The sequence below is a fragment of the Paramacrobiotus metropolitanus genome, unplaced genomic scaffold (assembly GCF_019649055.1).
Source record: "Paramacrobiotus metropolitanus isolate TYO unplaced genomic scaffold, Prichtersi_v1.0 Parri_scaffold0000140, whole genome shotgun sequence".
In the NCBI taxonomy this organism is placed as follows: Eukaryota; Metazoa; Tardigrada; class Eutardigrada; order Parachela; family Macrobiotidae; genus Paramacrobiotus; species Paramacrobiotus metropolitanus.
Window position 1 is genome coordinate 148,493 of NW_026570360.1, and position 25,847 is coordinate 174,339.

A 25,847-nucleotide genomic window follows, 5' to 3' on the forward strand; every position below is an offset into this window, starting at 1 on the left:
AGTCAGTAACCCGGCGTTAGATCAGTTCCCGTGAGCTTTATTACACCGCGGAATTTATACCGTTCGTGTCGTAGCTAACATTGCTAACATAAAAGTTTGTGGAAAAATCGTGAACGTTTACAAACCATAACATACAATAAATGTAAAGCCCGTAACAAGACCGCATATCTGCATCCTATTCCATCAAAAGCCCAACTATGAAGTTCGGCATACTGTATAAGCGCCCTAAATGATTATCAAAGAGCGACTCCGACAGCGGAACCACAAACTACGAAAAACCATGTATTCCTTTATAAAATAGCGTCACCGCATACGCCCAACTGTCGGTTTATTCAGCTTCCATTTTCATCTTTTTCGCCAACCGGGAACGATATATGTCGGACACAAGCCGCCTGTCAGCGTCCACTTCGGTTTTGTTCTTTTCTTCCTATTTCACTGGCGGTGTCGATAACCTCGGATACCAGTCGAATACCCGGATCGATCCCGTCCACCGCTCTCTGCAGCTCCACCGACGACTTGGGACCTTCTTCCAGCACCAACCGTATAATCTGATCCAAGTCGGGGAACGGCCCGGCAAAGCTCTCTGGAGGCGGGAGGAAACGTTTCAGACTTTCCAGGCTTTCCGGTAAGGCATAATCACCGCCCCGCACGGCTAGATATCCGCGGTTCTGCGATCGGGGTTTGAATGGAATCATGGCTGACAGATCCGGCATGATCATCCGGTCTTTGATGGCTGTCGTGGTTTCTTCGACTTTACCTTTATATAAGGCAAACGGGGACGGTTTGCATACGCCGGTGGCATCACGATTCTCAAAGTAGTCCATATTGGTCAAATCACTCTCGGTCAGCGGCATCAGATCCATGTAGTTCCAGTGACCAACCATGCACGATCCGATTAGCGAAGTCGACGAGGGAAGCTGCAGCTGATTTAATAAATCCATGCGCGATTTATCGCATTTCTACAATAAGCGGTTCATTTATTGAACTTGATTCCAAGCGTAAGGTGGTAATTTACTACCTTCAGCGATCAAAGTGCATTGCGAACCCCACTTCAACTCCTTATTTTTATAAAGGTCATTAACTTGAAGGTTTATCAAAATTTAATAAAGTTTCACAGTTACAAATATTCATACCTGAATACTGTCGTAATCGCCCAACAACGCCTCATAATCCAGACTTTTGCCCGCAATCAGCAGTTTTTCCTGGACAGTCAGGGAGTCCAGTTTCAGTGCTTTTTCCACCAACAGCTTGGCGTTGTTATGTTCATTTTGCATCATGAGGAAGTCTAAGTAAATCTTCGCATACTGCCCATTAACGGCATACTTCTTCATGCCCAATTCCGAGATTTTCAAGGCTACTTCCTTCTCTTTCGTGCAAAAGAACTCCATCAATGCGGATGCCACAAATATCTGCTGCGTAATGCGTGGATCTTGGCGTGCTCGGCCGAATATAATCCGCGCCGACTGAATGCCTTCCGTGCGCCGTGTGAACAACATGTAGTGGATATAGGGCAGCGTGGGATTGTCGGTGTCCTTGACCTTCTCCAAGCAGCGTTCGTACATTTTCTTGGCACCTTTGTTGTTTTTTCGGTATTCCTCAATGTCGGCAACGACAAGGTAGAATAGTGGACGGTCGGGATACAATGTGATGGCTCTCTCCAGGCAGGAGATCGCCGCATTCAAAACATCCCGGGCGGTTGACTGGTCACCTCTGACAATTGCCTGTTTACATGCATTTCATGTTATCAACATCCGAATATCGGTATTTCAGTCAAGAATATGTGTCGACCGGGACTGGGAGTCACTCACCTTTTCCGACCAGTCTCGGTAGTGCGCAGCTGTTTCCAGCCACATGTCGATCCGGTAGGGCATGCACATCAGTGAGTTCTCGTATACGTATGCAATACGTTTTGCTACTCGGTTGGCATCGTCGAGCAGTAACGAATTCGACCGCTCGAATGTCAGCCATTTCTTCCAATTTTCAATCTAGCAGAATTATGTGTTAACTGCAATGCTTAGCCAACAGATTTTTTACAGCTTGAAATTCTTCCCAGGTTGAAAACGTATTAAATATGAAATGCAGAAATACCATAAGGTTTATGCTGGCAAGTACAGTTATGCATATGTACTTATCCGTATTTCTGTATTGTACATACTTGTTTTAACGAATAACGATAAGCAAATATCCTTCTTATGGTTAAGTAATCTGCGCTGAGATCCAGTAACTTAACATTACTGTTTGTATCCAAGGTTAACTTTTGCTTGTTAGCAGTTTGTATCCAAGTTTAACTTTTGATGACTTAATTGAGAAGGTCCATATTTCGTCGAACTTGTAGTTGGAAAAACTAATGTCTAATAACTGCTCGTAAACTTTTAAAGAAGGACGGATCCTAACATGATTCCAGAATTATGAGGTTTTAATACTGACCATCTACGGGTACAAGCAACACTCACAGTGATAGAAACAGTGATAGAAACCACAGCTGACCATTGACCAGTATCCCACCAAATCTTTGCCACACTTTAATTACGTACTATGGTATACGGAAGATTATAAACAGTCAATAGTTGCCTGTTACCGGTCTTTAAATAAAATTTCCATTGTGTAAAATAACTACCCGATCAGAAAAATATTTTGTAGTCTGAATGCGCGTAAGACAATAGAAACACAGCCAGTCTGTCGACGCATGTATATTGTATATGCAGAGTTTTAATGGAAATAAGGTACTTATGTTCCGTCCTGGTACTGTGTAGTGGTCTCCTTTACCGTTTTAAACATGTGGAGTGTTTTTAAAAAAATATCTGAAATTCAACACACTGGGCATGGACTCATGGTGACCACCACTGACCGATGAGGACCGCTGCGTGCCTGATTTTAATAGTGCTCGGTGGTACTCAAAGTCGCATTTAAGCAGAGTTCAGCTAATCGGGAACGCAGTTCCCAATATCGCGGTATTTATGTACATCGTGTGCTATTGAATGAGCATACGGATCCTGTGGAAAACTGGAAACCGTTTCGATATCTTCAGACTGCAATTATTTTCGTCGTATGCGAAACTCATTGTCAGTCGAGAGGCACTTTGGATTTTGTCAGGAATCAAAACCATATAATAGAACTACCACATATTACGATTACTAGTACGGGAAATTCTGCGTTTTACGGGAAATTCTGGTTACTCATTTAAATACTACTCGTAGTATTGTAAGTGCTAACACAATCCCTTTACAATATATTCAGCTTTCTATGGTGATAAAACTGATAATACGTTTCATCGAGAAATCAAGAAATTTCTAAGAATCGCAGACCATTTTCCCGGTTGAGTAACAGATCTTCGTGTCCTGGTCGGAACGACGGAAACTCAGGATCATTTCACAATATTTGCCTGCAGCATGATTCTACTGAATGAATGTGGACTACGGTAACTACTATTAGTAACTGTTCACAGCGCAGATTCTGTAAGATTAATATGATTAAATAAATTATACGATCGACCTGGGAAGAAGCCAGAAACCAAATACAGTAGTATTTAGTACCTGATGGCGCTCTTCATTTAACGTACGAGGCGGAGACGGAAGTTTATCTCGCCGCAGAGTGCGCATAATGGATTCCAATATCTTAACATTTTTCTTGGCTGTCGTGTATTCGCGGCTGCGTTCCGCAGTGATTTTTTCTGCTAAATGAGCCTGAAATTCTTGCTCAAAATGGCAGTATTCTTTCCACATCATTTCAATGTTATTCAACGGAACCGCCACCGCTTGCTGGAAAACCTTCCTAATGGCGAAGCCACGCTGTTGTTCGGCATAGCTGCCCACTGCTTCGCAATCCCTCAAAAACCTAATATATTCCAGGTACAAGGATGCCGCATCAATATCCAAACCAACCCTTTCAACTGCCTTCGCGTAGGCATCGGAGATTTTTTCGCGATTGGACGCATTAACCGGTGGCTTAGTCTGCATTACGTATCTTACGTGCAAACGATTAAGCTCGATGGAGGGAATCTTATTCAAACAACGTTCAAACAAACGCTCAGCTTCGTCATGGTAGCTGCTTTTAATTTCTTGGTCAATGTACAACATCCAAAAATAGGGATGAGTAGGAAAATGTGAAACAGAACGCTCCCAGAACTGGCGCATCTGCTCAATGGGACGAGTCTGAGCGTCGCGAGCCAACGCGAACCAACCTTCTGCATCGTGCGGATTGACTTGCAGGCGTGTCTCGATCTTAGCCACCCATTCCGATAGATGACGATCTCCTTGAAGGACATTCACACTGTCCGGAGGACGCGGGAAACGACGATACTGCATCGGAGAACAAAACAAAACTGAGAAATGCAATTCGCGTAATTTTGAGCACTCTAAATTAAGTTCTAAACTGCTCATCGTAGCCTGTTATCGGGCAAATCGACCCAAAAGGAAACTAACAATAAATACTGCGATATAATCCATTATTACCTGCCTGTTAAATTGCTAATTCAAATAATTACTTGGTAGCAACTACTAGCACATATGAATTATGTATTATGTAATATGAATCACATTAGCACACAGACAATGTTTGAAGACTAACTTAATTAAACTGTTTCGCTAACAAACGCTTTCAAAGATCTACATAATTACTTGCATTTTACTGTATTTACATAATTTACACTTTACAGTTAGTAAATCAATTAAACTGAATTATTTAATACTTAGTTCGAAAAGTTGCAAAATTCCAGTACCTCTGACGACCCCATCTGCAGTTCTTCGAGCTTTTCTCCCAGTCCTGGCAGACTTAAATCCAAGGCTTACATGCAGAGAAACATCAGATTCGGTATTTTAAGAAGCAGCGTTACAGTAAGTCGAATAAGGCACCGTTTTGGAAGAAATGTTAGGATTCAAAAGAAACACACTAAAATCGTCGTAACAAGAACGCAGCTGATTTTCCAAGTCTCCCTGTCTTCCCAGTGTTCGCGTCATTTAAAAGAGTTTGCTTATAGGTCTCCCAAGAATCCCGATCACATTGTTTTCTGGAAAATAAACATTTTGGCAAGCTGTAAAACAGACTTTAGATTTTAGAAAAAATTTTACAATCTCCTACACTAAAATCGAATCGGGGTAAAATTTCAGTTCGCTGGTGTCAGGAAACAAAATGCACCTGTGCTCAGCTTGTACTAAAAAAAAATAAGCCACGCGCTCGGCGCCCGCAATGGAGCTCGTGCTGTACTTATCGGTCGAAATTTTATTGGAATTACCGATTACGCCGATTCCATTGGACTTAACTTTTAGGCTTTTGGTAAAGCTGTAACCTATTAAACGTTAAACACTACTATAAAGTTATAAACCCTATTAGCCTAAATAATTTATGATAATTATGCTCTCGCACGAAAGCAAACCAAATGGGAAATAAACAAAAGCACTTGATATCGGGAAAACAAAGAGCGATGTTTAAATCGTATAATTATATTGTTGTATCACCTGTATGTTGTGAATCCTAATGGACTACGGACTACCACACCGTTGTGTGAGAAGTTAAGAACTGAGTCTGACAATGAGAATATTAAAACTTAAAAGAGTACTATAGCCGTAGAATCATGTTCTACAGATTGTCATTGGTAACAACTCAACCGGAAACAGATGTACCGCCTATCTCAGTAGAATTGTGAATCCATGTTATCGGTTACGAAGAATTCTGAGATGTTCTGACTTTTCTAAATGTGAAATCAGTAGACGTGCTCACGCTGCCTTGACCGGCAGACGGTTGACTTTCCCACATGTTCTTGCTCTTGCCCTTGCACTTGCTCTGATTCTGATTAAATTGATGATGATGTTCCTGAATTCGCGCGTTACGTAAGATTGTGATTTACTTAACTTTTAAGATCTGGGTAATTAACCGACGAACCATCGAACCTTTTATCGTGGTACGGGTGTGTAACCCAACCCACTAGGGGCAGCTTAGAAGTTGCCATTGCAGTACAGTACAGTAAAATGGAACTAGGGCAATGGAAATTCGTGCTTGAGGTGATATGGTAGTGGCGGAATCTCGGTGGTGGGAGGCTGGAAGCACCGGGCCACCGGCACATATAAATGGTTCTGACGTCATTTCTCAAACCACTACAAACCGTTAAAATAAGTCCAGACGGTTTTGCTGTCTTGCTTTCCGCATTCAGAAGTCTTGCTGATCTATCGCAGCGATCGGAATTTCAAATCTGTCCCATTTTCCAAAATTTGCTGCCATTGATAGGTTTTTTCACTTTAAATTTGTATCTTCTTCTGCAGATTTCATTATTTGGGGACTTTAACAACGGAAGCCCTGGTAAGTCGTGAATGCTGTAGTCGATTTCCAGTTGCCTAGTAAGTTTAGTTCTAAGTTGCTTTCCTTGTGTGTGTGTTTGTTGTGGTTCCTCAATGAGATCAGCTGGTGAGTTTCTCGTGTTGTGAACTTGTTTGTACCTGGTGTCAGTTGCCTTCCAGATTTCGGGAAAACACCTTCTTTGAAACTTTACCATATTGATTTAGCTGTTAAAGCGGGGCGAAATAAGTAATGACCAGTAGCGTTTGTGTAATTCTAGCAGTATGAAGTTTGATGTAGAGTAGCGTTTCAAAAGCTTTTTCCGAAGATACTTTGATTCTTTCGATAGTACCTGAGTACCTCTTAATAATCTCATGTATGTTTTCGTTATACCTGTTCAGTATTTTATAAAAAAAGTGTGCATTTGGAGTGTTGTGACATTTAGACTTGACGTACGCATCCGGTGAGCGGTCTCCAATGGGGATAGGGTTGTAATGGCCGTCTTATGCTGACGCTGAGTACCCTTCGTAATTTTTACAGATTAACCTGAATTGGCATTATTTCGGTTCTCCTCATCGACATTTCATCGACACTGGCTAATCGCAGATTGTTCATTTGCTCTTACTTGCGAATTCTAAATTTTGAACACTACCTTCGTGAGTAAAACAATAGCTTTGTTGAGTGATAGCGGGTATCTGGCGATTTCCTGATTTGGTGATTCCTTGCAAATTAACGAACCATGCCGCGTCAACGACTGGCTGCTCATAATGTCACAACGGTGAATCTCAGCAGTGACGAAGACGACGAAAATCTTCCTGAGCCCACGCCTTTGCGCAGAAGCAATCGTCAGCGAAAGCCGAACGGTATAATGTGACACTAAGTCAGAAATAAGTTGTAAGAGTCAGTAAGACAACAGACTTTCATATTTTAGTACTGTACTCGATGTCGTCCTTATTCTTTTTATAAATCAGAATCTAAATAATTTGCTAAATTGAGACTATTGCACTCGTACTGGAATTTTGATTTGAGTTTGTGGTTTTGGTTTCTTTCTCCCGCAGCTGTACTTTTTTTTCGTAGCTCGGCTGCAGACGAAGTTACCGGAGAACTCACAGCTAAAGCGCACGAACTCATCGCTGAATGAGAAAGGGGAAGCCAAAAAGAAAAGGCATTCAGTTGTCGTTGTGGAAGAAGAAAATCACAATGAAGCTACCAGTGGGGCCGGTCCCAGTCATTTCACTCGTTCGCGGCTGCCCAAACAACCACTGGCTTCTAGCCGTCCAACTCTGGGACAGCGCTGTGCTGCTGAGATCCCCACTTTGAAGGCCAAGTACGGCGACGAGGAAAATGGTTTTGGGGTGAAGGTGATGGACCGCGGCTCCGCAGGAACTACGGTTGCTGTTAGCGTCAATCCTATCCTGGATGCCCGTGCTCGCTCCTTCTCGCTTGTGCTGTTGACTCATCAGACTGCTCCAGAAACTGTTAAGGAACTGAAATACTTCCCCCCTGTCCGAGCGCAGTTGGAGTTTTCCACCAACACCTTCAAAATCAGTGTTCATTGTTCGTGGATGAACAAAACTAATGTACGAAAAGGATGGTTTTCCTTACGCAAACTTTTGGATGAAACGCGAGGAAAACAGAACTTTTAGCATATGAAAACCAGTAATGTTTCCTCTACTCAACAGAAAAACAAACTTAGCGCATCTTTTCTTCACTCGTTTTATGGTTAATTTTCTGTTATCTTAATTTTCTGTTATCTTAATTGGCGTTGGCATTTATTTATTTCCGTTGTTGTCTTTTAGCTAAATCGCCTGCGGTCGGAGATGACGAAAGTTTTTAAGGCGGACATGGGTGATGAGCCTTTCCAGACAGCGTTGAACTGGTTGGAAAAGAATGGCATCGAGTTTAGTGGAATCTTGATTCGACGATGTGTAACCTACTGTGATCCCCATGTGGCTAAAACGCAACCCCATTATTTGATATTCGATGATATTGAGCTCATCCGTCAGCTGTTTTTAAATGTGAAACTCAGAGGGAGGCTATTGCTAAATGCTCCACGACAAAGATTACTAAAGCGTTCGATTGTGCGGTAAGCGGAAGTATATCAATGCGATTCGGTGCCAGTCGCGTGCAGCTGTAAATGGCCTACCACTAACATTTGTATGCCTTAAAATAACGTTAGGTTTTCATTTTTGACAGATCTGTTTTGACCATAAATCCGTTATGAATGCGGTTATCTTCGGCTGCCATCATTCCTTCTGCCAGGCCTGTGTTAAACAGGATTTTGAATTGAAAATTAAAGAAAATCGCGTAAAGGAGCTGCAGTGCTTGGCGGAAGATTGCGCCGTTCCGGCGAAGACGGAAAGTGTAATAAGCGAAGCAGATTGTTTTCAGTGTAGACTATGGCGATGATTCGGTAAATGTGCTCGCATTTTTAGGTAAAATCGGTAGTTGATCGCGACGCTTTCCGACGTTACTGCGATCTGACCACAGATAATACTGTGGACGGCCCAACGTTTGTTCGCTGTCCGAAAGTTACTTGTAATATGCCAATGGAGCTGGATCCCAACGGTTCACGAGAGGTGATTTGCCTGTCTTGCCGTCACCAGTTCTGCTGTCTATGTAAAGCCAATCCGCATCCGCACACACCATGTTTATCGTTTGGTGAGGACTATGAAATCATTGAAATATTTCTCGCCTTTATAATTGCATGCACCTTTTGAGAAATAGTGAAATTTATAACCTTACCGCGCTTTTTATGTACCGGCCATGTAGACCAAAAACGGGAAATCCGTGAGCGCTACCAAAACGGTACATCTCGGGAAAAGAAAGATTTGGAACGTCAGTATGGCATGGACAATATTAAGTTTGCACTGGAAGACGCTGAGTCAGAAGAGTGGATTGCGAAAAATGCTAAACCGTGTCCGAAATGTAAAACGCCGATTCAGGTAAGTGCTGCAGGCGGTAAATAGCTACTTCTTCTACGGAGTACTTCTACGGGGTCACTCCTATGTACAGGCTACATTAAGAATCTTGAGTTCTTTAAATCGACTAACTACAATGGACGACAAAAACAGGAAGATGAGGCGCAACCGCAGACCAATCGGCCGATTACTTACGTGTCTCCTATGATATTTGTTTGTGAGCACAAGTGTAAAACTTTGTCACATGGTTAGGCGTTGTTAATTTTCAGAAAACTGATGGATGTAACAAAATCACGTGCACGGCGAAAGGGTGCCGCACATATTTCTGCTGGCTGTGTGGTCAAGCCTTACCGCGTGGTAATCCGTACACTCACTTCAACGATGGACCTTGTGGTGGACGTCTTCATGAAGGGAATAATGTGATGGCATTCGATCCGTTCCTGTTCAACCATATGATGAATGACTCGGACTCTGATTTATCGGGATCAGACGTGGATGTTGGCTTCTCGGATTCCGATTCCAGTGATATTGATCAACAAGCTAATCCCATTCAGATTATGGGCATCTCCAGCAGTGATGATTCGGACGATGATGAACCGTTGTACGGTTTCGGGTTGGATGGCCCAATGGTGGCGATGGCAATGCATGCGGTGGGTGCTTTTGATTATGCTCCAGCAATCCTGCCGTTGCTGGCATTGGGGAACTATTCGGATTCCGATGACAGTGATGACGAAATGGACGACGATGACTCTAGTACTAGCAGCGACAGTGATGACGGTTAAATAGTTCCGATCCGCTTTGAATTAACTCTATATTGTGCCAGATCTTGTCGGTGACTTCTTTGCGCAGCTCAGTGCGATAGGGGATTTTTCTCGAAAGAATTTGTTTAGACATTTCTGAAAGATCTACTTTGTAAGAAAGGTTTTTACTTTTTTGGTAGAGCTTTCAGCTTCGTTGACAAGTTGTTGACTTTGGTAAAATTTCTACTGGCTTAAAGTTCTTACATTTTGCATTCTTTAGATGTGCACGGTAATACGGAGCGATTGTTTTGGTACTGCATGGGGTCGTTGTGGTTATACTTATACATAGATAGATATATAGATATTTACTTGATGTACTTACCTTTATTACCAGTTGGCTAAAATTTTCTTTTCGTTTTTGAAATTATAAACGTTGATAGAAAGTATTCACTGTGAGCAGACTGAATGTTTGTGAAGAGTCCCTGCCGCTTTCCGTGGGAAGGAGTATTATAGAATTTTATTGTACTGTACGAACTACGAATTCAATAGAATGAAAACAGTACAGTAGTTATGATATTCCAGTTTGCAGAGAGCCTTACAAATGCATCTATTCTGTAAACTCAGTTTCGCGGTAAGCTTTTTCGCACTGCAAAAGTTTACTACAAAAGCTTTCCTACCATCATTAGCAACTGCTGCGATTTAGACAACAAAAAACAAAATCGTACACAAGTCACAAACGTCACAAACAGTTTACAATGCAGACTAAGAAAGATTCAAACGATTACACAGGACGGAATATACGTTAAACAAAAGGCACTTAACGCGGACCGGAAAGGTTCGTTCAAACGAAAATCACCTCCGGAAGCGCAAATAAACTGCACACCAGTGTGGCTAACTGAGCACTAAATTCCACTGGAACTACAAACGCCGTTCAGAAACTCTTAGAAATTTCTAGAACTTGACTATCGGATCCGCATACGCACAGTCCGATTCAACGTTGAGATTGTAGTCGTTGCCCTTTCCATTTTTATATTTGCTGGTGACGATCTTGAACCATCCGTGCTCACCCTGTCAAATAGAGAACTTGGCAATTCTCCCAAAGTTTCCGTCAAGCCTTTAAATAACCTACCCATGGTTCACCCCAAGAATTCCGTCCTACAATACAGTGTAACCATTTTAGCGCCTCATTATCTTCTTTTCATGACACCGTTTCAGGTACGTAATGCTGAGCATTATCTTACCGATCCAGTATTCAACTCCGGTGTCGTGTTCGATGCCCCAACCAACAATGGATAAAATGTGATTAATCTGCAATGATTTATGCAATTAGCTAAACCGGTAAAAAAGAGATGCCGTAAGCAATTTTGTAAGATCAACATTCATGGTAATGACGGTACAAATATTTATAATTTTTCCACAAATAAAAGATAACGCTTAAGGGTTTGACCTAATCCATGTGATAGATAGTATTGTAGTAGGCCAACGTAAGTTACGAACACTACCCAGTAGGAGTAGAGCAAGTACAGTAAGTAACAGTTACGTAAAAAAGTTGATAAACGTACGCCTGCTCCCGGAAGATATTCCTCATAGACTCCACCGTTATAATCTTCAAACTTATCCGTAACCGAAATTCCGCACCTAACATAATAAATTTAAATATTAAGTCACATATCTGAATGTGCCAGGAAACTACCGCAGTTGCATAAACTCGCCTTATGTATTGTATACTCTCCTTTAACGATTAAAAACGCTTGTTTAGTTAAGTACTGTAAAGTAAAACATTTTTGGCACAGGACGACATGATTTTCCCTCGAACGGGCAAAGCAAAAACGGAAACAATTTCATAGATACAAATTCCATAAAGTTATTAGGCTCACGCTATGGGTCCGTTTTTCCAGATTTCCATCATCATGTTTTTCGCGGCCACTCACCGGGCCAAAGTCTCCAACCTTCCACACGGTATAATTCTGCACAACATAGCATTTCCCGAATTCCGAACAGGTTCCACATTGGTTGAACGGTTTGCAATCTGCCATGTTATCACAGAAAAGAATCGAATAACACTTGGCTGTGAATTTACCATCAGATTTAGAATGTACACAATCGTAAACACAATAAATAAGACAGCAACAAATCAACCACTTCGCATCTGTATTTTACAGGAAGCAATTTATCACAGTGTTCTGCATATTTTTAACACGAGAAAATTGGAGCGTTATGATAGTCACCTTGATCAATGGCTTGATAATTGTTACAAGTTTCGTCAGGGATGCCCTTTTTGTGAGCGTATTCAAATACTGCTAATCCACCACCGCCATGACAAGTGCCGGCATCGGCGCAATCCAAGACCTTTAAAACAAATTGACCGTTTCAATTTACCAACCGCACACTAATGACTCGCACTTCTGCCATAGTAATCAACAATTTATAAAAATGCTCCGCACAGACAATTAAACGTACATTTTGAGGGCTAAGGTAAGCGGACGGCCACGCGCCTTTCCTGGCGACATTAATCCGATCAGCTAACGAGCTAGTCGTGCCCATGGCCCAACAAGATCCGCAGTCTAGACGTAGAGTACAAAAGCGAAGCCATACCATAATTATATAGGAAGAATCCCTTATTTGTACTTCAAAGATATGGATTATATTAAAGAGGTTATTCAAACATAATTACTCTATTTTACACACGTACTCACACAATCCATTAAAAAACACATTATCTTAGTAATTTTTAATTTAACACTGAACATACACACCGACGGGCCAGCGCCGTGCTTGTTTGGCAAAATCATAAAATTTCACTGTTTAAGAACTTTTACAGTAATCACGGCACCAGTACAATGTGCATGCCGTATAATAATTGTCAGTTCTCGTGCAAAATAGTGGCAGCAGCCCGAATCATTACATTTAATAAACCGCTTAGAGAACGCTTACACTGCGGTATATGCTGATTCCGCGTGGGGGAAGCATAGTTCACACCATCAACGTTTCTCCAGTCCCAGGCTTCCGGAAGGTTTTCGTTTGATAAATACTCGAAATGTCGTGGGCGGGTCCTAGAGCAAGGGTACAGAGCTACAGATGCACCATCATAAAATAAAATATATCACACAAAGTTGCCTAACTTTACTGCGGAAAAAGCAAAATTATTCAAGCTTCAGTTTTCATTTATAATCATGTAATTTTAGCATGTAACAGTGACAGCACAAACAAAATCTTTTGCATCTTGGTATGAAGATCATATCTGTATACATCAGCATACAAAAAATCTACGGTCATACATAACAAATATAAAAAATCCACGTCGAAGCCCTTACTTGACCGGTTTCACTTTTCGATCGTATTCCTTTTTATAACACCCGGAACGCTTCCGAGCCTCGAGGAAATCGAAGCAACAGGCGCTGAGCAATAAAATGCCAAACACTAAAGCTTTCATGGTGTTTTCAATATTAACTCGTCAACCTTCTGATCAACGAACCAACAATTCCCAGGAACACAAAACTAATCCTATAACCGATGTCGACTCTAAATGTAACCGCAGCTGACTCTACGGTATACGCCCGTTAAACGCGCACAAGGTCACTTTTGTCGTATGAAATCTGGCAAAAGAAACATATTAATTACTGGAAGCTGTTTGCAATACACTTTACAGTCGCGGTTTCGTGCCTGTTGCTGCGTTGCATTTCGAAGCGTAGAAGTAAACGATGTTTTGCCATAAAATGCTGATTCAATCGCTGGATCGCCATTGGTCTACAAAATGATAGGAAGCAATCAGTACGAGTGAGCCCCAGTACCTGTACTCGTATTAAACCCATACCTGCTAACCAGGCGGTCGGGCTTGCGACAAACACAATTTCGCAAGTGACTTTTCTTCCAGCTGTTTCGTGCGGCGTGGCACGCATTCTACGACTCTACACGACGAATTAATAAGTACTTATGAGCAATTTGAAATTGTTACGGTTAAACCGTTACAAGTATAGATATTTTATAACTGTAATCTTTGTTGTTTGGACGCTGTTGTTTTATGTCGCATCATTTTTGTTAGGTACTCAAACATTATTTGTTAGGTACATTTTTGTTAGGTATTCAAACCAAAAAAGTATCTATATCATCATCCGTTCGCGATTTTAACAGGAATAGTGCATACTTTGACCAAGTGAGACAACCCATACTTACCTGTACAGCTGCTGTACTGGAACTGTTTACGGTTTTATGCTGTCCTTTTAGCTCATAACTCTTTAGTCCTAACCCTGTAATTTCGTTCTATTCTAATTTTGTTTCGAAGAAGGAGGTTTTCCTTATTTGGGATTTCAAGCTTTCTCCCGCTATAATCAGTATAATGCGTTATATTGTGGATCGTATACAGGACGCTTCGGAGTGTCAGAAATAACTGATCACCGCGTGGGAAGACCCAGACGCAGCAATGGCTGCAGCGACGCTCGACCAGTCCGACAACAAGTTTGTGGAAGCATTTCTGGGGGATTTGCGCAACATCTCTAACGAAGCAAGGAAGAAGCACACGGCTGTCAAAGAGGCAGGCTTTAATGCTGTTCCGTTTTATGGAATCGTTATTAAAATGCAATTTTTGCCAGGCTGCGGAAACAGCAATAATTAGACTGCGAAACCTGAGCCAAAACGGAAAAGATGTTCGCGAACGTGAGTAACCGGACTGAAATCTCATATTCGATGGATGCTATGGGTTTTTGGCTGCGTTCTAGGCATTGTCAATCACTGTCTGGATTTGCTGCAGCCGATCTTATTGAGTGCGGAGAGCGGAAACCCCAAGCTGGTCATTTTGGCGCTGGAAGCACTGCAGCGACTCTTTGCCTTCGAAACAATCGCCGATGTCCGTTTCTTTTGGCTTTGTTGATTTTAAATTGTCGCTTGAAGGTGCAGCTTAATATTTTAGGCCTCCTTGCCCGTCGTAATGAGTCTGTTGTGGACGTTAATGGAGAATCACACGGAAGAGCTGAAACTGATTCAGACTATCACCCGCATTCTGACGTCCAGCAATGTTCTGCACGCGGAATATCTTGCTAAGGTGCGTTTTCAGCTGGTTCGCTTATACTGTGTTTTTGCTTAATTGACGCACTGTATGCCTAGCCTTTTTAAATTGTAAACAAACTCAGTCTGCGGTAACCGATCAGTGTTCGGCTGGACCTGGAATAATATTTACCACTTTATTGAGTCAAATTCAATGCAACACAACGAGATTGCTTTGTTATGGAAAAAATTTTCCAGACATTTTTAGTATTTGAAACTGATGTGATAAGGTCACGCAAAAGATAATTTGACAACTGCATATTGCGGATTTACCGTTAAAAAACTGTTTGATTTCGATAATTAATTTAGTACAAACATACCGCAAGCTGAAGTAGTTGGCACAGATAACTTTTTTGCGTCGCAGTGAAGTATAAAAACCGCGAAATTTAACGAAAATTTTCTATGCAGCATATACAGTAATCTTGCTTTTGATTTCAGTGCTTGGTTATTTGCCTGCGGATGCACTTCAGCAAGGACCCTGTAGTAAGCAATACAGCTGGTGCGGCCATCCGGCAACTGGTGCCTCTCCTGTTCGAAAAAGCTCTCGATGAGAGCAAGCTATCATCGCAAAGCAGTAAGATTGCTTGTCTTAAATAACGGAAAACATACAGTTCTGGCATGGTATATACGGAAAACACACGTTTCTGGCATTGTATTTGTTTCGTTTTCGCACTTCAGACGGAAGCTCTGGTGATTCATTGCGGATGCCCAGCGATAGTGTATCGATCAAATCTGTAGCCAGTACCACCTCGACGCGCAGTGTGCCGGCGTCATTGTATATCTGTGGATCAGATGCGTACTCACTTTTGCAGGTAAAATTGTAACGGTGAACTTATTTTCTCACAATGTTCATAACATTCCTATTGTTCTGGTTGTCCATAAAATTTTTACTGTGCTCACTTTGTTTTAGGATTTGTGCCAAGTTATGAATGGCGACCAGCCGACATGGCTCGTGGGGATGACGGAAATGACGCGCGTTCTGGCCCTGGAATTGATTGAGAGCGTTCTGCTCTCGTACCGTCCATTGTTTGATGTGCGCAGAAATGAACGACTGTCGTAAAAATGTTTGGAACTCTGATTTTGCTTTTTCTTCTTCAGCTTAAAGAGTTTTCCTTTCTTCTTAAAGAGCGCCTGTGTCCATTGCTTTTCAAATTGATTTCGCCATGTGTTCGGCATGCCCGGTCGGTTGCATCGACTCCTGGCAGTACCCCTTCAACCAGTTTGGCGTCCATTGCGGAAAAGCCCTCCTTTCCAGTGACCGTGCATCTGGTCCGGATTACTTATGTTTTGCTCACTTGCTACTGCGATATCTTGCGGACCGAATCCGAAATCTTTTATTCATTGTTGATCAAATTTATCGATGCTGATAAGGTGCACTGGACCAAATTGTTGGCACTGGAAGTTTTTTATAAATTATTGGCTGACCCGAGAATGGTTATGTACGAATTGAAGATGTTTGAAAATCCATCTGCTCATTTCCCTGTTTTCGTAGATTAATCAGCCAGACATACTCAACAAAAGCCGCCTCCGAAGGGGTGTTTTGTGATATGATCAATACGCTGAACAATTACATTTTAACGGTTTTCGTTAAGCCGACATCTGCTGTTTCCTCCCCAACAACGCCGCCATCCACTCCGCAAGCAGTTTCTGCTTCCGCAGTTCAGGCTACCTTTACATATAAAGATGTCAACGTTCAAATTATTCCAATTGGGAAGCCAGTACTGTAAGTGTTTTGTAAGAAATGTCATGCAATAAATTATTTGCATTTTCTACAACTGATAGTCTGGTACTGTTGCAGTATCAAATTTATTTATTTTGTAGTCTTGATTCGCGGGATGCCGATCCGCCGCCGTCTACGGACAATTACGGAATGTCGTTGGCTTTTTCTGCAATCTGTTTCGTTTCTCGAACAGTTCAGGACATTATGGATAAGACTAAGGGAAGCAAAGAAAATCGAGGGATGAAAGGTACTGTCTGTCACTTTCAGCATGCGTGATAGCCAGTTGGCGACAGCCATTTCTGTTTTGTTCCAATAGCCGCTTTGCATACATTGGTCCAGAATTCCTGGTGTGGAGTTTTGTCATCGGTTTCTACCCTTTTGGAAGCCAGCAATGATGAGTCGGTTACGGATAGTTTATTGCACATTTGTAAAGTGTACATACAAGCGGCTGGACTGGTGAATATTGAACTGGTTCGGGAAGCCTTCATTACGGCGCTGTGCAAAGCAGCCTTTCCCATCAACTACACCATTAACATACTCAAGGCAGCATCATCGCGATTAGCTCCGTTTCGCGCAGATACGTCGGGTAGAAAATCCGCTTTGTGGTTTTTCGTTTTTAGATTTATGCTTCATAGCGCTGTAACTGTAGGGATTGATCGACGCAGTAAAGCTGGAGGGAGTTGCGGATGCAAAAAACCGCAACCAGATCGTAGCGGTTGGGACACCATTATCCTCTTCGTTTCCGGGAGCCGTCATGGTAGGGTAACAGGCTGGCTTCTTATTATAAAACAAGGCTGCAGCACAAATCGTTTCTGTGTGTTTTACAGCTCACCGCAAAAAATATAACATGTTTAAATACACTGTTGGAAATCACAATTCTCCTGGGTGATTTTCTGGATGGATCGTGGATTTTAGTGCTGGCTTCTCTGCAGCATTTGGCCTGGATATTAGGTATCAACCAGTTCATCCCGGGAATGAGTAATGGTTTATCGAAGCACAAGCAGCGACCAACCGAAAGCACCATGAACACTATCGTTACCACCGTTCTGATGTCTGACCTACCGGAGTTGACCAAGAAGTTTGACGAGGTGTTCAAAAATACAAAACAATTGTCGGATGGATCGTTAGACCATGTTGTGCAAGCACTATGTAAATTATCACTGGATGCCATTGAAACGGCAGCACACAGCAGGGTAACGGTTACTACTAATGTAAAAAAATGTTTTATGTTATGGCAGAGTTTGAAGGCGCTGTTTTCATAGGAGCCTTCGTTATTTGCCATCGCGAAATTGGTGGATGTCAGCTTGGTAAATATGTTCCGTATTGAAGCTTGGTGGGCACCTGTGACCTCCAACTTGGCTGAGGTATTTCTGATTTCGTTTTGAGATTTTCATGTCTCTGCATTTTTGCGAATGCAACTAGTTCATCGTATCACCGATATTCGCGTGCATTTTTATTATTTTGGTTCCCATTTAGGTTTCGGCCAATTCAAATCAAGTCTTGCGAGAGTGGAGTACGGATGCGTTAACTATACTGGTTAAGGAAGGCCTCACATATGACTTCCAGCCCCCGTTGTCTTTAAATATGGTACTTTTACGGATTATTTTGTACAATTAGTACTTTTATCCGTATTTCTTATGTGTTTTGCCTTAGGCTTTGCAAGAAAAGCTCATTCGTCCCCTTTTGGACCTTTCGAAAGTGGTTTGGTCAGACGTGAGATTAAAACAGTATAACTGCCTAAACCACGTCATTCTGAGTTCATCAGAAAAGATATCCAATTGTTGGAGACCCATTGTCGAAGTGATAGGAGCTGTCAACGGTGTTGGCGAGTAAATAAAAACTGATGGAACAACTTTTTTAAATTGAGTAATGCCTGTACGTAACTGAGATTGTGTCGTTTTAGTGAAGCACTGGTACGAGCAAGCTTTAAATGCGTCCAGGCCGTGGTATCTGACCACCTGCGGAATATCTCTTTTGACTGCATCGAGCAGTGCGCTGATGCTGCAGCAAAATTTGGCACACAAACCGTGGATCTGAACGTTAGCTTAACCGCTATCGGCGTTCTGGTAGGACAAAATGTTTTGAAATCGGCTGCAAGTTCGGAATGACCTGCTGCTGTTAACCCTTTAGTGGAACATTGCCGATTACATCTATCAAAATCGCACAGGATTCAACATTGGACAAGAGCGTCTATTAAATTTTATGCTGAATCTGTACAAGCAACTTTCGCAGCTTTGTCTGGACGTGCGACCGGAAGTCAGGAAGAGTGCTGCTCAGACACTGTTCCTGGCGATAGCGTCGCACGGTGCCGGATTGGATCTCAGTTCGTGGCAACGCTTAATTGTTGATGTGAGCTCTGAACTGTTTATTTTAAAAAAATAATATGGCGATGTTTTGAATGGAATGTAATGTTGGCTCTACTGTAGGCTTGCTATACATTGCTGAAATGCTTGGAAAATTATTATTTGACGGCTTCGGAGACTAAACTGGATGACAAAGATGACAAGGTTATTATTCATCATTCCCGGGATACGGCCAAAAAACAGTGGGCTGAGACGTGGGCGATGGTTTTGCCGAGTGTTACGAAAACTGTGTTGTTGAATTTGCCAGTTGTACTTCGATTAAGTAAGTCATGCGCTGCTGTTAAGGATGCTGCTGTGTAATGGAATCGTAGAAATTACTCGTAATATTCAGACACTGTAGTATTTCCCTTTGCCATTGGTAATGTGTAGCTTTTTACCGACTGTGGTATTATGTGCCTGCGTGTATCAGCAAGTGTTTCTTTTGGTTCAGAGCAGCCTCAACAGGTCTGGCAGGGGCTGCTATTCCACATACAACGTGCCGGTATGCCGGGAATGGAGGAAGTCGCGATGGCCTCCTTTCGCTGTATTGATGAAATACTCTCGTTGGAGAAATTCGCGCGGAAAGTGCGCAACCAGACTCCTCGTTACCAAAGACAACAGCTACGGAAAATCTTATTAGTATCCCGATGTGGGAGGATGTTTGGAAAACATATCACGCCATCGGTATGGAGATGATTGGGCAGATGAAACGAACAACGAATACGTAAGATACAGTCAAATTGCGCTTGCTGATAGCATGCTAATTACCGATTATTTCCGTGTTCAGTTAAGAGCAGCAGGTTTGTTTTGTTTTAGAGATTTGTTGCCTTCGCAAAAACTGCTGACATTCTACACGGGTCGTTTTCGGAGGCTGTGCGCTCGGTTGACGGTAGCACTAACCGTGGATATGCTCAGAAAATTACAAGATATATATCCCCAAATAATGCTACCGGTGCTGCACAAAAACGCTTCCAAGGTTCTTCCATGCAAAGCTGAAATAACCCCCCTTCAAGAATGCGTCATGCAAAATGCAGAGTGCCTTCAGATGGTATTTTTGTTATATCTGTTTGCCAAATTAGTCAGTGAATCACTGAACGTACTCGCAAATTCAACGATATAATATGTTTAAAGGGAGAAAGTAGTTAGCTATGTGTTATACATTCAGATATCGAGTATTTTGTCTAGATGTTTAAATATTTAATTCACTTGTGATTTGATAGGAAATTGTTAAAGCGAAATCTCCTACACCGCATCTAATAGCGGAATTATTCAATTTGTGGCTGAAGTATACCCGATTCTCCAGTTCTGTCCCGGTAATAGCGCGGGCTCTGTCTATGGAGCCGGATTATCTAGTTCGCTGGTGGGCAGCTACTTTTTCTTTATTTTCCGAAACTGCCATGCACAAAACAGTTGAGTTATACCAAGAGACATTTACATGGAAATTGGTCATCGAGTCTGAAATCCTGGGAACAATAATTCAGGTACTGTAAGGTTATATGTTAACAGTAAACTTAAAGTGCAAACACGGGTAAATTGCCAAAAAGGCGCAACTATTTAAAGCTGTACAGTGCTTAACCAGATCAAATACCATAATTTCGCTTTGAATACACCCAGAAACAAGAAATCCAGTTATAACTTAAACGGTAAACCCGCTCCGCATTACATAAGAGGGAGCGTAAAACACTGAGAATGACTGGACTGCGGAAGAGGACTCACGAAGACGAAAGCAGGCAGCGAAGTTTCTTCAGCTCAGTGTGAGCGTTATCCAGTTGACTACGAAGCACCTGGTTCTCCGTTTCCAGCATGACCACACGAAGGGCGGATATTTCTTCGCGCTGCTTGCGAGCCAGCCGCGACTTCTTGGCCGATTCGTTGTTGCGATTGCGGCGCTCCCAGTAATGGTCGTCCTTGCGATCATCCGACACAGGAGTTGGTTTGCGCTTAAGGGTGTTCGGACGAGTCAGAATGGCCATCGACGGGTGGTCAGTAGGAAAGGATGGCAGTGGGACGGGCAGCGGCTCAGGCATTGGGTGGGTGTGGCCAGACTTGGTCGTGTGCTCCATCGACGCTGACTGTTGTAGATAATTTAAGTTATTATAGAGCTACATATGAAATTCTTTTGAGCGCTTAAGCGTAGTAATAATTAATACTTAACTTTTAACGGAAACATGATTATGCTTACATTGATTAACCGGTCAACAGAAAAAACATAACTTTACAGTTAGTGCACGCCTTTACATAGTTCAACAACTTTAACACGTAGTGAATGGCACCGAATGCTGCTTACAAGTACGTACACGCTTGCATTTTGATGCGATTAATCATTTAGGAGTACCGCGCCCCGATTAAGAGTGCTATTAAACCTTCCAAAAATTTAATTGTAGGATCATTTAGTTATCGTCCAACAACTGCGCGATTCAGCTTTGCAAACAAAGCAAAACTGTAAATTATGTACATACCTGTGTGGAATCAGGCTCCGTGTATTTGCACGGGGGAGCGAATCCAGCAGACGTGGTAACGTTGGCCATTGTTGCGGTGGTTGTTGTTGGAACGCGGTATTGTTCGAAATAGTTGGTTGCCGCATCGTTCTGTGAAGGCCAGTACAACGACGGATAATTCGTGGCATAGGGTCCGTAAGCGCTGGAGTTGGTCATTGATGTCAAGAAGTTGCGCGACATCCTACAGATCGTGGGTGATATTAGCAGATCCATAATGTGATAAAGGTCACTTGCTAACGTTTGAATCGCCAAGGTGCAAATCAGAAATCAGCACGTTTTCACGCATCTACTGAAAATCACTGGGATGCGCTGACAGAGCTCGATATGGCCTCAAAACTGACCACGCTTATGAACCTACAACTGGTAATCGGATGAAATGTTGCACAATCAAGAATCTTCCCTAGTTACCTAGGTCGGATCAGATGCACGCAATAAGGAAATGCTAGATTTAGACAGCGCAAAAGCAGTTAGTTGCCTAACTTTTGCGCGATCCAGTCTGATTGCGTCAAGACAGTGCATAATCGTTTGAGCTTCTAGGTGAGGTCAGAGCCCAAATGAGGCAATGCTCGATAACAATCTGAGAAATTCTCCTCGACTTTTGTCCTACTGGCTGTCTACGGGGCAGTATGCCGTTGTAATGGCGCGGTCAGTTAAGAAGATTTCGCTCTTTTGTTTTACATCTCTCTCGTAATTATTTTCGGGAAAAAGGCCCATTCGGGAGGGAACAGTACAGACTGACCGACACACAATTAGGTCACTGGGTGGCCAATCTTGCATAATAGAACGTAGATTACGTCTGAATGGTGTAAGAACATGGGAAACTTACTTGGAGCTTTTTCAAGAGGATTTTTTCCCAATTAGTCTGGCACGGTGGCCTGGGGTGCGGAATACAACAATAAGAATTTGACGCGCTGTTGACTTTTTGTCCCGAAATGAACCAGAAAACTAGCCAACTTTTGTCACATTTAACTGATGAGCAACAATTACGCAGTGACTAGGGTTACCAGTTAAAAATTGCAATAACTGCAAAAAACTACGTTGTGTCACGGTGGAAGCCAGATCACAGATTCAGAATACTGAAGCTAGCCAGCTGTTGGATTTATCGCAGTTTGACAGAAGATTTCTTCTCTGTGATTTACTGCTGGCATTGCTAGAAGTATACGAAGAAATTGGTAATGTGGACAGTGGCCGGTTAGGCGGCTTTGTGCGCCTAATGCTGTAATATCCATCTGGACAGTGCATTATCGTAATGATGACGTTACTGGTCAAAAGAATCCTGGGTGAAAAGAATGTGCGCTTCTGTACATACGGATCCGTCTATGGCAGAGGCATTTTGATGTGAGTGCTGTATGGCCTGGTGGCGGGACTATTGTCTTACGCCTTGCTGATAACTACTTTCACCCGGACATTGTTCAACAAAATTCAATTAGTCGTAATCAACGAGCTTTTCCCCGTCTTTGAAAACATGGTACAATATGATTTCGGCGGATTCTTGTCACGCTGTTGAATGACGCAGTACCTAAACGGAAATTTTGTTTTTAAGATCAGCATTTCTTTCAAAAAGAAACCACGGCATGATACGTATACTAGCATGAAAAATGCTTTTGGTTTTTTCTTCAAGTTATTTTGTAGATTATAAGCAGATGACCGAAGCGCAAAGAAAGGGATATGACTCTACCAGTTAACAGTAATAAGTGTGTGCTTAGTACTTACTGCTTGCCTAAGGAATTTGGAAAAGAACGAATAATACGTATCCAAAAATTTGTGCGTAAGAGAACTGAAATTGACCAACGCATCTGTGGATTGCGTTGCATTTTAAAGCACAAAAGTACGAGTTATAAATTTATAATATATATGCACTATGAAACCACAAGTACTATTGCAATAATAATTTAATATTAATGCAGATAATGAATCGAAAACCGCTTCATTTGAACGAAAACACAGTCTATTTGTTATTCAAGCTAATTTGGTGCTACAGTGCTACTTTTATATTAAGTACTGATTTTGCAGCCTCGTTTTTACTTTTGAACGATACATGAGTTCAGAAATTTATAGTCATATGCTTGCAGTATTTTACGTCATTTTTGCAATTTTTGCTTTTTGAGTATATCTGTATATACCTGTAATTTGTTCATAAAAATTCATAAAACATAAACTGAATTCCATCTGGCCAGTTCCCGGGCTTTGCTCCCACTTCGTGATCAATAACTCCAAAGATCTTATTAACGGAATCAATGCAATCTATTGCAGAATGCAGGGTATATGGTTTTCCATACTATTCATAATAACGCGACATCTGTATTGTAAGGGCAAATTACGCAATCCTACCGGTTGCGCAATCGAAAGGATGGGATTAACATGTGGCAGATGCGAGCCGGGACTCGACCGGGCGGAGGCTGTGACCGACCATAGAGCGCACTTAATGAACTGGAAGCATGCGGATATTAATTAGCATAAGCAGAAGGGATTCAGAGGGTGCTCTATTGCGCTTAATGACCTAATGGCTTCGGCTGCCGTATTTACATAATGCAGTAAATGTACACATCATTTTTTTTACATTAACACCTCATCATGCACATCCACATTATTTATTATTGATTTAGGCTCTGCAACAGCCCTTGCGATTGCATGAAACCGATGCTCACCAAACGGCTTGGAGAGTTGCCATGCAGTCCATCGTAAAGGTGGTGCGGATGACCCTTCCGACAGTTACTGCACAGACCAAGGACAGCTATAAAAACATGTGGGCTCAACTTGTCAAGGCACTGGACAGCTTTTTGTACGGACCAAAAGCCATGGCACAGACCTCATGGGGAATGGATGAAATCGATTTAGAGGTGATTCTTACAGTCAATTTGTTCGCGGTGCTGGAGGGCTGCAGCTGGAAACCGATAAAACTTCGTGGCTGTTTTGACTTTTATGGAATTCTTTTTTTATTTTTTTTATTGTTATATGTAGTAGTTACGGAATGTGATGGAACATTGCTTTCTAGGTTGTGACCTTTGTTCGTGTGGATATCCTCCCTTACGTTGCCTTGATACCAGCGGACGATCTGAAAAATCTCTTGAGCATTTTGCACAAAGGCTCATTACATCGTGATGTGACGGAAAACAACTTTGGTAAAAGTTGATTAGAGATCTACAGCATATAACATTCTAGACATTTGTAGTTGCGGTCGTGGTGTAATGGTATTGTCATTCCAGCGATTCCCGTAAACGCCGAGAACTATGCCAGTCTCTGCTTCGAAGCGCTGCTGGACTTCCAGCTTATACATTTCCCCAATGCTAAGGGCATCGAGGGTATTAACGTGCCGGCCGTGCTGCTTCGCTGTGAGAAATTGCTGGCTTCGCTGTCGCTGAAGTCCAGTGAACAGGCAGTTCTCAAAGGAAAGAACGCTCTGCGCTGCATCCGCAGTGTTTTGAGCATCATCAAGCAGACGCCGGTGGCCAATGGTAAAAAGTGTGCTGTGGCTGGTGGTGGTGGTGCTGTTTCGGCTGCTTACGGATGGGGTCTGTAAAATTTTGCGCTCTATCACGTTTCATCCTCTTTTCTCCAGATCGTTAGTTTTCAATAGTACATCTAATAAAAATTGTTTACCGTAAGCCCATAATGACAATTTCCGCTTTGCAGTGCAGGCTGCAGCTATCCCAGTTAAATCTCTGCATGGTATATCTTTTTGTAATTTGTCACTTCTTTACAGTTGATCGGCAAGTGTGGCATGATGCTATTAGTTTGTACCCGAAGCTGGTCAGTCTCGTTCCCGTTATCGTCATGGATCCGCAGCAGCAGCAGTCCGGTGGTCAAGAAGTGCAGCGATTTGATAATTTATTGTCTGCAGCGCTCCTGCAGTACGCCGAATTAATTCAACCCCCGTTCAAACTGTGAACGCAAAATCTGCCCGGAAGTATATCTTGCTGAGAATGGTCGTTTTTGTATTGGTGCATGGGATGCCCAAAACTCAACATTCCACAATAACTGTACTGCTGTGCTTGTTTTTGTTTTTACCTCCATAATCCGGTCTTTTATGCAGATCTTTCTGGTTTCTATTTTTATAAATGACGGCAGCAGTTTCTTCTTCGAGAGATTAATTAACGAAACGAAAGGGTTGTGTTGTAGTTTTTTTTGACGTGGGGATTCTGTGGGAAACCACGCGTGAAACTTGGTGTATGTATAAAAACCTCTGCAAAACTGAATGCCAACGAATCATAGAATGATGCTTTTTCAGTAGGTAATAGAAAGAATACAGCAAATAATGGATACTGGAACATGCGGAATATTGTTACTGTCTGTACATCATGGTTTCCTGGTTTTCTTAT

The 25,847-nt window shown here is 42.2% G+C and overlaps 5 protein-coding genes across 6 annotated transcripts; 2 read left to right on the plus strand and 3 right to left on the minus strand.

The window, feature by feature from the left end:
* Positions 1-21: 21 nt before the first annotated feature.
* LOC129599205 (cleavage stimulation factor subunit 3-like) lies at positions 22-5,138 on the minus strand. The gene is given in 6 exon segments (XM_055497366.1): positions 22-428; positions 430-959; positions 1,134-1,721; positions 1,809-1,985; positions 3,534-4,298; positions 4,718-5,138. Coding segments are annotated over 6 exon segments (2,175 nt in total). The 5' UTR covers positions 4,733-5,138; the 3' UTR covers positions 22-328.
* Positions 5,139-6,029: 891 nt separating this feature from the next.
* LOC129599233 (uncharacterized) lies at positions 6,030-10,485 on the plus strand. Its single transcript, XM_055497413.1, is given in 9 exon segments — positions 6,030-6,291; positions 6,808-7,130; positions 7,345-7,847; positions 8,067-8,289; positions 8,292-8,353; positions 8,464-8,631; positions 8,703-8,928; positions 9,040-9,212; positions 9,458-10,485. Coding segments are annotated over 8 exon segments (1,992 nt in total). The 5' UTR covers positions 6,030-6,291; positions 6,808-7,006; the 3' UTR covers positions 9,971-10,485.
* An 80-nt stretch (positions 10,486-10,565) lies between these two features.
* LOC129599234 (cathepsin Z-like) lies at positions 10,566-13,593 on the minus strand. Its single transcript, XM_055497414.1, is given in 10 exon segments — positions 10,566-10,996; positions 11,058-11,083; positions 11,170-11,236; positions 11,491-11,566; positions 11,806-11,843; positions 11,845-11,957; positions 12,157-12,277; positions 12,389-12,492; positions 12,863-12,981; positions 13,243-13,593. Coding segments are annotated over 10 exon segments (900 nt in total). The 5' UTR covers positions 13,362-13,593; the 3' UTR covers positions 10,566-10,879.
* Positions 13,594-13,941: 348 nt separating this feature from the next.
* On the plus strand, positions 13,942-25,722 carry LOC129599236 (protein MON2 homolog). Its single transcript, XM_055497417.1, is given in 28 exon segments — positions 13,942-14,081; positions 14,292-14,459; positions 14,518-14,581; positions 14,644-14,771; positions 14,835-14,966; positions 15,407-15,542; positions 15,647-15,780; positions 15,879-16,001; positions 16,067-16,407; positions 16,461-16,691; positions 16,790-16,935; positions 17,005-17,274; positions 17,354-17,445; positions 17,516-17,881; positions 17,951-18,052; positions 18,165-18,275; positions 18,342-18,517; positions 18,592-18,754; positions 18,819-19,037; positions 19,115-19,313; positions 19,482-19,586; positions 19,589-19,754; positions 19,847-20,078; positions 20,251-20,511; positions 24,135-24,368; positions 24,524-24,650; positions 24,735-24,983; positions 25,232-25,722. Coding segments are annotated over 27 exon segments (4,803 nt in total). The 5' UTR covers positions 13,942-14,081; positions 14,292-14,348; the 3' UTR covers positions 25,417-25,722.
* LOC129599235 (hepatic leukemia factor-like) lies at positions 20,396-22,715 on the minus strand. 2 transcript variants are annotated; one of them, XM_055497416.1, is made up of 3 exons: positions 22,355-22,715; positions 21,490-21,709; positions 20,396-21,102 (listed from the first exon to the last, which is right to left on the minus strand). In XM_055497416.1, the coding sequence occupies exons 2-3, from the start codon at positions 21,706-21,708 to the stop codon at positions 20,743-20,745; spliced, it is 579 nt and encodes a 192-aa protein (XP_055353391.1). In that variant the 5' UTR covers position 21,709; positions 22,355-22,715; the 3' UTR covers positions 20,396-20,742. The 2 variants fall into 2 exon arrangements, with proteins under 2 accessions (XP_055353391.1, XP_055353390.1); XM_055497415.1 differs by lacking the exon at positions 22,355-22,715 and having other exon boundaries at positions 21,490-22,032.
* Positions 25,723-25,847: the final 125 nt, after the last annotated feature.

Excerpts from the sequence above, each read along its gene's own strand:
- LOC129599235 (XM_055497415.1), bottom strand. The coding sequence starts at position 21,741 with ATGGATCTGCTAATATCACCCACGATCTGTAGGATGTCGCGCAACTTC. Across the intron at positions 21,103-21,489 it reads CGGAGCCTGATTCCACACAG|TCAGCGTCGATGGAGCACAC; the intron begins GTATGTACATAA and ends TATCTACAACAG.